General features: G+C 43.7%; 1 protein-coding gene across 1 annotated transcript in view; it reads left to right on the top strand.

The window, feature by feature from the left end:
- adcy1a (adenylate cyclase 1a) overlaps positions 1-4,303 on the top strand; it is a 33,847-nt gene extending 29,544 nt beyond the window's left edge. The window contains exons 19-20 of the mRNA XM_035524718.1: positions 365-489; positions 970-4,303. Coding sequence (XP_035380611.1) covers positions 365-489; positions 970-1,281 — 437 coding nt within the window. The 3' untranslated portion in view covers positions 1,282-4,303. The remainder of the gene's footprint in view (positions 1-364; positions 490-969) is intronic.
- Positions 4,304-10,179: the final 5,876 nt, after the last annotated feature.

Below are 10,179 nucleotides of genomic sequence, written 5' to 3'. Positions count from 1 at the left end.
TGTGAGTGTGAATAAGTGATTGTGTGTATGGATATGTTTGTTTGGAAGTTTTGAGGAGAGTGTGTGTACTGTGCTGTGTATCCTGCGGAGGCTGTCTCCTGAGTGTCTCATTTGTTTTGAAGTTTTGGCAGATACAAATTCACCAACAGACACACACACACACACACACACACGGAAACAAATACACAGAGGTTTGACAAATTGAAATTCTTATATGAAATGGACAAATTAATTTCCTGATGAAATGTTTCACCTCTAGATTGTGTGAGCGAGGGATGTTATTGTCTGGTGTTATTGTCTGATGTTATGGTCTGATGTTATTGTCTGATGTTATTGTCTGGTGTTACTGTCTCTGGATGATTAGGTATAAATGTAGGTCCAGTGGTGGCAGGCGTGATTGGTGCTCGGAGACCTCAGTATGACATCTGGGGAAATACAGTCAATGTAGCAAGCAGAATGGACAGCACTGGAGTGCAGGGCAAGATTCAGGCAAGACTCAAGATCCCCTGCTACAGCCACTCAAACACTCTCTCTCTCTCTCCCTCTCTCTCTCTCTCTCTCTCTCTCTCTCTCTCTATCTCTCTCTCTCTGTCTCTCTCACACACACACACACACACACGCACGCACGCACGCGCGTGTGCACACTCACGCACGAGCGCTCACACACACACGCACGCACGCGTGTGTGCACACTCACGCACGCGCGTGTGCAGACTCACACACTCACACGCTCACACACACATACTCACTGACGCACACACACACACACACACACGCTCACGCGCACACACGCTCACGCGCACACACGCACACATGCGCACATGCGCACATCCTTCCCAGAAATACACATATACACACACTCTCACACACGCAGCAAACCAAACACACACACACCCCCTGACACAAACTATAAGGAACAGAGCCTTACCCTAATGCGTAATAAACTCTTGCCAATTTGCACACTGACAGGTGACAGAAGATGTCTTCCGCCTCCTGTCGGGTCACTACCATTTCCTCTGCCGTGGACAGGTCACTGTGAAAGGCAAAGGTCAAATGCTCACCTACTTCCTGGAAGGCTGGTCACACGAGGGCGGCATCCAAACTCACCCCAAGGGCCCGGAGCTCCAGGCAAGCCCTTGCGTCCAGACCAAGCTGAGTCCTGCCCCTACCCTGAACACTTACGCTGTTTTAGCCCCCACTGTTGGCCCTGGCCCTGCTCCAGCCAACCACAGCATTCTCTACCTGCCTTCCGTCTCCGTCGCCGTGGAGATGGAGGTGTGACTGACGAGGAGGTGGTTTCCATGGCAACCGATATATTTGTGAATGGAGCCGGGGGGAGTGGTAAAGAGAGAGAGCGATGGGAGGCGTAATGACGCAGAGGATCAGAGTGGGGTCGAGGATGAATGAGAGGGCGTGTTGTGTTTTGGAAAGGCCTTGGATAAAAAGCAAGTGGACAGAGAGAAGAAGCCTCCTGTCCTGTCCACGGCATGGCTATGATGTTTACAAGAGAGCAGAGAGACAGCTAAAATCTCTCATACTGAAAGCAACTCTCTGACCCCATCTCCACACACACAGACATAAGTGTGTGTATGTCTGTGTTTATACATGTATGTATTTGTGTGTGTTTTAATGAGTCTTCCTCAGTCCAGCTAGATATCAGGGGCTTCTAAAGAGAAGCATGTGTTCTACTGTAATGGCAGCTTCATAACAACAGAGGAGACACTCCTCTGTGTATGTGTGTGTGTGTGTGTGTGTGTGTGTGTGTGTGTGTGTGTGTGTGTGTGTGATGTGTGGCACAAGTGTATGTGTATGTGTGTGTGTGTGTGAGTTTGTTTATTTGTGTATGAAAAAATATTCAGTAATGCTCGGGAATTAATGCCAAGGCATGAACCATTCGGAGCATGTGTATAGCATCCAAACTGCATCCAAATAGCATCCAAACTGCGCTGTATTTTGGGGCCGGGGGGGGGGTGTTTGCATGAGTGTATGTGTGTGTTTATTTGTGTGTGTACATGTGTCTGTCAGGGAGAGAATTTTGTATCATTATGAAACCAGACATAGCACTTGACTAGACAGGAAAGCAGATACTTTTCATGTTCCTGTTTAGTTTTGGGGAATACGTGAAAATCAGAAGCAAAATGCCGATGCCTTTTTGAGTGACCTGCTAAACGTTCACTAAGATGTTACGATACCATAACATAAGAGATCAAATGCATTTTTAATGGCAGGCAAATGAAACTGCTCAGTTTTGTTATCATATCCAGTCCTCGTAATCTTTGCCATTGATAAGGGTTGGGTTGCTAGGATCAGCAGAGTTTGTGTTTGTGTGCTTCTAACGCTTACGCACAGCCACACTGAGCAGGAACATTCTCCACGTCAACGCTCACTTCCTGCTGCCCTTTGACCTCTCAATGAACTGGAGATTTCCTGCCTGATATAAACACAAATGCTGACTGGCCTCTTGCTTTGGAGATGCACTCGGCGTGTTGCAGACGGTCGCTAACAATCAGCTAATCTGAAACATCAGCTCGATCTTTCTCGACACATTAGCGGTCCGTGTACCTTAATGTGAACCAACATGAGTTTAAGAAGCTTAAGTATGTGCTAGGGATCCAAATGGATAGAACTCTCGACAGAGCGGAAAAAAAATAGCACCCCTGGCTGGTTCCCGGCGGCAGAACTGGTTTTGACGCTTGTTCTTTTCCAGAGTTTCTAAGTAGGCAAACGTTCGACTGGATCCGGACTGGTGCTGGCGCCTAAACCCACAGTGCAGGAGCAGGAGCGATGCTCCTACTGCCCTTCTACATCTCTGTGCTCTCAGAGGCCCCCGCTCGTATTCGGGGTCCGGAGCCCACTGACAGTTTTTACTTTAAATACGGGGGAAAGAATATTAGGATCTGGTCAGTCTGTCTCTCCTGTTCATGGCATTTTATTTTTACTTTTTTTTTTTCTTCTGTTACTAATTGTTACTATAGCTTTGATATTTCTCAAGTATGCCTAGTAAACAGGAATAAAGCTGGCCTCCAGCGTAATTTTCTGCATGCTCTTCTTCGCATGCTGTAGTTCTACCTTGTCCGCTCTCTATACTAAGTGCGACGTGTCTCTAATGCATGACTAATGCAAAAACAGACAAACAAACAAAAAAACAAACAAAACTAAATTAAAACAAACAAAAAAAAGCAGGTGCATCTCCGCTGCATGTCCAGGTGGGAGGGCCTTTCCTTCATCCTTACCGTGTTCTTGGATTTGGAACTTTCAGCGACAGTTTGCTTGCTTTCCCTCTCTGTGCATGGTGCTGTCGAGTGTTGGAAAAAGTTCAGGATGGTCGTAGCATTGCTGCCTTTTCGGGTCTTGAGGTGACTGCCTTTGCTCCGGAAGGGCTGTCAGAGTGAGTGTATTCCTTCGTGCCAACACATATCGTTACCGACATATCAACTCCAGTGTTCTATTGTAGCACAAACTTTGTGATATTGTGTTTGGTTGAACTTATGATGTTTTTAAAAGCGTCAAGTTTTATATGCACTGGATCCACCAAGGACAGTTTTGGCTTCCTGTGAAACTTTGGGCTGGGATGTTTAGATGTCGGGTGTCTTCTAATGGTTTTTGGAGAAGTATATTTTATGTAATATATCTATTATTGCAAGAAAATCATTCTAAGCTAAAATATTCTTGTTGTGGGGCACAAAGACAAACCTTCTGAGCTTGTAATTGGATACTAAAGAGATGCACTGTGTTTCAAATGACACGTTCAGAAACTTGGAGCTTTTCTGCACTTCTCATGGCCCAGAACCCTCCACTCCTAGCACAAGGTTGTTGGAGGGGTAGGCTGAGTGAGAAAACCTAGCATAGATTCATCTTTCTATATGAAAAGTTCAATCATTATTCACAAGCCAAATCATTTTATCTCTGAGGCCTAGTTCAGATTTTATGCTCAAATAAATGTAGCCACCTGACAAAATGGTTCTATTTTCTATTTACAAAATGCAGTGGCCTAATTTACTGCCATTCTAAATATTACAACCAGATCAACTTTATTAATGCATACAAAGTGCACAGTAAAATCAGACAAGATTTTCATGTGAATGAGATATTTTCATATTTGATACGGGTTGAAATTATTGTATGTATGAAACCTACTGTAGAGTAAACAGAAAGTATTTTACTGATGATCCTAAATATATGTGCTATTTTTGGGGTTGCAATGTATTGATTGCAATGGTGATATATGTGAATGTAAATTTCATATTGAGATCTTTTATACTTGTGTTTGCACTGTTCTGGAATAAAACAAGAAGAAGAATCAGTTAACTGGTGTGTTTTGGACTTGCTTCGTCATCCCTTGTCTTTGAGGTCATAGCTATTGTCCTGCCTCTGTGGTGTACGTCTGTGAAGGTGACTGACCTAGGAACCTCAGATTTACACAACAACACGGGGAAAGCGTGTGGAGCAAAACAAATATCCATTCTGACTGAGTCCCGTTCCCATTTAGTGGAAGACGCGGGAGCGTTTCTAAGATGAACATTGGGTAATATCTGACATACTGTAAGACTGGAATGTTGTTGTGTACCTGTTTCTATGACTCCCAGGCTCAAAGACAAAGGCAAGTTTACACACCTCCACACCAGATGGGGTATGCAGCACAAAGTTCAGCTGAATCCACCGTATAGAAGACGGTGAAGAAACCACTTAAATATAAGGATGAAGGGACAGGAAGGGAGATGGAGCAGGTGGGGAATTGTGTTCAATTGTTAAGCTTCAAGTTACCCATGTGGGAATGGGAAAGAGAATTATTTTCCTAATCCAGTGTGGTGCGTTCCCATACTAAACTTATATTAACTGCTCATGCTGCCTTTCAGTTTGTACGTGTGTGTATGAAATAAACAGTGTCTACTGAGAACGTGGAAGGTCACTGGAACGCTGGAAATCCGGACTACGTCCCTGTTCTTTTTTCCTGTACGTTCATGCGGCTTTCCGGCTGGAACCACCTATTCCCAAATGTGCCCACTCCAAACCGTTTTAGAGCAGGGGATTAAACAAAAGCAGATCCTTATCAGGCTGGTGTAAACATGGTGCATGTGTCACATAGTGCCACAGGAAAGAGACGCAAAATATCCGATTCTAGTTGGTGTGTTGTGGGAAATTAGGTGTGAGGGGGGAAAAACAAAACACACACACACACACACACACACTGACAAGTTAACAGGACATAGTGGCATGACACAAATTGGGTCTCTGGCCTGGTTTTCATGGCCAGAAGGAACGGTAGTCAGATTGACCACCTGCACTCTGACCACATAGTTAGTCAGCGTCAGACCTTTCAAGAAGTGCTTGCAATAATTGGACTATAAACAGGTCATGGCTTGTGGAACAGTAATGCAGTAGTGTCTGCTGAAAGGAGTAAGATGGTAAAATGAAATTGACGTTTAATGGGATTTTAGCTACGTTCACCCGATTGTTTTTCCAGTAGCTCTCTGTTGTGCTGTTGGTGGGACAGGTCTGGACCTGTATGGACAATCCTAAAACATACCCAATCCTTCAGGCTTATCATGTCACTTGAACTGTACACAGTAAAATCTTTCACAGGCAATATGTGTGATTCTCTCTCTCTCCTTCTCTCTCTCTCCCCCCCCCCCCCCCTCTCTCTCTCTCTCTCTCTCTCTCTCTCTCTTTCTCAGTCTCTTTTACTGGAAGCTGTAAAAGGCTTCCTGGTCCTGCCGTGTGTGCGTGTGTGTGTGTGTTTGTAGCGAGCAGGCGTGATGAGTAAAGTGTAGCAGTGTTTATGGCCTGTACGGCAGCAGTGACTCATGGCTTTTTCATGGCCGTCATTCCAAGATAAATGGTAGAGTTAGCAGGTGGTCGCTACGCCCAGCTCACAGCCCACATGCTGCACCGCACTGCCACTCTGCTGGCAGGTCTCAGGTCAGGTCAAAAGCCTAACGAGCCCAACTTCACTCCCCAGGTGGTAGACAGTGACAAGGCATGAATGCCTCTATGCTCTGAGCCGGAAACCGCGTGACCCTGTACAGCGTGTCAGAGCAGGAACAGCGTTGGCCAACGGTGGGTTTTCAGAGGGGTTTTTGCTCTTTTAATTTTACAACACATATGTGATGGGTCACTGTATTGTGTAAGGATCAGAATCTCCTTCGTTATTTTGCAATCGCGCTATGAAACAGGCACACAAGCGACTTGCGTCCCACTCTGCAGATTGGTCTTGTGCAAACCAGCCGAGGGTAAATGACCCCTTACACAGCACAAATATGTACATTTATGCCTGTTTATGTTTCACCTACCACTCAAAAACACTCTCAGTTTCACTAAGGATTCTGGTTTGCACACTGTTATACTTGCACAACAAGATTGTTAGTATTTAATGTATGATAGGGGCCATGTGGTGATATTTTATTGCTCTTCCTCTTTCTACCATCTATCTATCTATCTATCTATCTATCTATCTATCTATCTATCTATCTATCTATCTATCTATCTATCTATCTATCTATCTATCTATCTATCTATCTATCTATCTATCTATCTATCTATCTATCTATCTATCTATCTATAAAATCCAAATCATTATAGAATATAGTCAAATAAAACTACCATAATGAAGATCATAATGAAACCATCATGAAACTACATTAATTTTGGCTTCCACCACTAGAACATCCATGCTTCTTGCATCATATGTTCATGTGACAATATAAAGGGCAAATTAGTCAGATTCTCAAATATGGCATCGTTCACTTTTACGGGGCTGTTGATGTGCACAGAAACTATGCAGGAAGTCCGGAGCAACAAGTGTGTCAGGAGACAGGGACTTCTAAGCTGACTGGAATGTTTTGTTTGAGTTGCTCAACGGAGATAGTTGGGAATGACGCGGGGTATCATCAGGAACTGCGCACTTTAGAACCTGGAAGACAGAGTAGTAGGGTGGACAGGCCTCCTGAAAGTTGCCTCATTTTGGGCAACGTTCAGACTCCGTCAGCCGAGCAACAAGATGGTGAGAAGGCCACCTGTTTCTCATGGAGACTGCCTCTCCTGGAGCTAACATTTAAAGATACTGCAATTACAGAACTGATGGTGTATATGTCATATGGCAGAAGCATGTATTTGAGACTTATAGCGGGGAAACATTAGAGCGACATTGCAGAAGTACACTGAGAACAGGATTTTTGTACCAATCAACCTCCTTTCAGATTATCAGGGATGTTGAGTCACTTGCAGGAAAGTCTAGTAACGCTCTTCTGCATGGTGCTAACATTTGTCCAAGGATACATGCTAAGAGTGAATGAATGACCAGTGCACACCATTGTGTAACGTGTGTGTGCTGTGGACGTGGGTGTTTATGTATATGACCGAAGGTTGGCTATGCCTGGATTTTAACATTACTCAAATAAACACTTCTCCTTCAGCCATTTCCATGTTAGCTGGAGTGAGGAGCCAGAGGAAGTCATACACAATGGATGCCTTTGCATGGGAGTGCATGTGAGAAGGGTTTCCCACACACACACACACACACGCATAAGCACAGGCACACACATATGCACAGGCACACACATAACAGCACAGTGATTGCTGTACTGCAGTTGGATATCTGATTAATTAAAAAACAAATGCTGTGTAACAACAGGTTAATTCACAGGTGTTGTACGTGCAGATTAGTGGGACCAGTCATTACATGTGCAGTAGATTCTTCTGGGTGATTTTTAAATTATATATGTAATAAATCTGTATAGATCAGGATTAAAGGCTCCTAAAAGAATACATGGAAATGCATGCTGTGATGAGAAATGGGAATTGGACACAAAGTACAGTTTCTTTTTTAACGTGTGTGTGTGTCTATATATGTATGTGTGTCCACACAGACAAAATTCCATGGGTAGCATGATGAAGAAATTCAAGCCAAGTCCTTGTGTATATGTGTGTGTACAAGGTGGTATTTTTGTGTGTGTGTATGTATACAGTGTATTGTTTTGGCTTTTATTTACAGTACATTGTTTTGGCTTTAACTAAGCTCTTTATGTGAGTGGATATGTGTGCGTGTGTGTGTGTGTGCATATGTTTATGTGGATGTATGTGTATGTGTGCGTGTGCTTATGTGAGTGGATGTTTGTGTGTATGTGTGTGTATGCATGTGTTTATGTGTGTGTGTGTGTGTGTGTGTATGTGTGTATGTATGTGTTTATATGTGTGTGTGTGTGTATGTACGCATGTATGTGTGTGTGTGTGTGTGCATGTGTTTATGTGGATGTATGTGTGTATGTGCGTGTGCTTATGTGAGTGGATGTTTGCGTGTATGTGTGTGTATGCATGTGTTTATGTGTGTGTGTGTGTGTGTGTGTGTGTGTGTGTGTTCATATGTGTGTGTGTGTGTGTGCGTGTATGTACGCATGTATGTGTGTGTGTGCATGTGTTTATGTGGATGTATGTGTGTATGTGCGTGTGCTTATGTGAGTGGATGTTTGTGTGTATGTGTGTGTATGCATGTGTTTATATGTGTGTGTGTGTGTGTGTGTGTGTGTGTGTGTGTGTGTGTGTGTGTGTGTGTGTGTGTGTGTGCGCGCATATGCTTGTGTTTGTGTGTGTTTATGTGTGTGTGTGTGTGTTTGTGTGTGTGTGTGTGTGTGTGTGTGTGTGTGTGTGTGTGTGTTTATGTGTGTGTGTTTATGTGTGTGTTTTTGGTCAAGTCCTGGACAATGTTAATGATTTTCTCTTTGTTATTTGGTACTAGAATCATCTGCTAACGTCTGTCTTCCAACAGGAAAAAAAAAAGCGCTGTCCTTGTATGAAGACAGGGCGTTTATTTTCACACAGTATTTCCAAATGTCCTCATATGAGGCTGTTGAGTCTCATGAGGCAAGGAAGGACCAACCCCAACACTTTCCCTACCTGAGCTTTGACTCTAGTCAGGAAGCGTTTTACAGAGGGAATGGGATGGTGTTCTGCTTGGAGTTTTGGCTGTTTTAAGCTCTCAGTCAGCTGCATCAAAGACACTTTATAAAATACCCCCAAACTAACCTACAGTTAAGCTATTGAGTTATTGAATGGCAAACCTAACTCAATCAAGCCCTTGACCATCCAGGCACAGTGTCCCACTACATCACGCATGTACTGGATATCTTCAACTTCTGTCAACAGCAAACAATGGAATGTGTTTGCCTGAAGGTTATGAAACTGGAACATGGGGGTAACTAGTATTAAACCCTACAGAGTCTACCCTGGACGCCTGTTCTTGCTTACTGCTGTCATCATCAAGAATGTAACTTCTGCTTTGCGTGTCATCTTACTTCAATTAGTAACGCTAACGCTTCCACTGTCCTGGTTATTCATTCTTTATCGTAGTATCGGTTTGTATTTGCTTCTTTCTTTAATGAACTGTGTTTCTTTGTTCTGGTAAATGTATTCAAGTTTGTCTATGCATTCTTTCTAACCAGGAGACTGAACTCTAAAACTCAAACTAACTTCAGCAGGGCATTGTCGTGTAAATGGAGCTGGAGTAGGGGAGAATAAGATGAAGCATAATAAATGTAGAAGCATGAAAAGTCACATACAAGTATAAAATCATTTAAAATTAAAATTGACCAGTACACATATGAAGTCTGTTTTTGTGTTCATGTTTTTGTGGACATTTCCCGAGTTGTCGTGTGTGTGTGTGTGTGTGGGTGTGTGTTTTCCAGTTCCCAGATGACCCCCTCACATTAAACAGAAGGACTCCTTTAGCAGTTTACATTACCGTATACGGCAGCAACGTCCTGTCCTCAGACGAGGGTCGGAGGAGAGAGAACAACAGCACACACTGCATCTATCTGACGTGTTAGCGTCACAGCCTTTTCTTTCTCAATGCTGTTGCTGTGTGTGGGGTCTGGCGCTTTGACCCTACAAGACTCAGCATAGGTTTTTTGTGGGGATCGAGGGGACAGGCAGTAAGCAAACTCTCACCATCTAATAAGAACTCAGTAGCAAAGAACTTCCCACTCTTACTACTCCACAGGCAAAAGTTTCCCTAACAAGGGATTGACCTCGTTAAGCTCGTAAAAGAGTGTCACGACATGCTCTGCCCAGGGGCTGGAGATATTCAGGTGATGTGAACGGAGACACAGACACACTCCCACAAGGCTTAGTGCACTGAACGCACTGTCTATCCTTTGTGTGTGTGTCTGTGTGTGTGTGTTTGTGTGT

Source organism: Electrophorus electricus, chromosome 3 (genome assembly GCF_013358815.1).
Source record: "Electrophorus electricus isolate fEleEle1 chromosome 3, fEleEle1.pri, whole genome shotgun sequence".
Lineage (NCBI taxonomy): Eukaryota > Metazoa > Chordata > Actinopteri > Gymnotiformes > Gymnotidae > Electrophorus > Electrophorus electricus.
The sequence above is the reverse complement of the archived record's forward strand: the minus strand, read 5'-3'. Positions and strand labels throughout refer to the sequence as shown.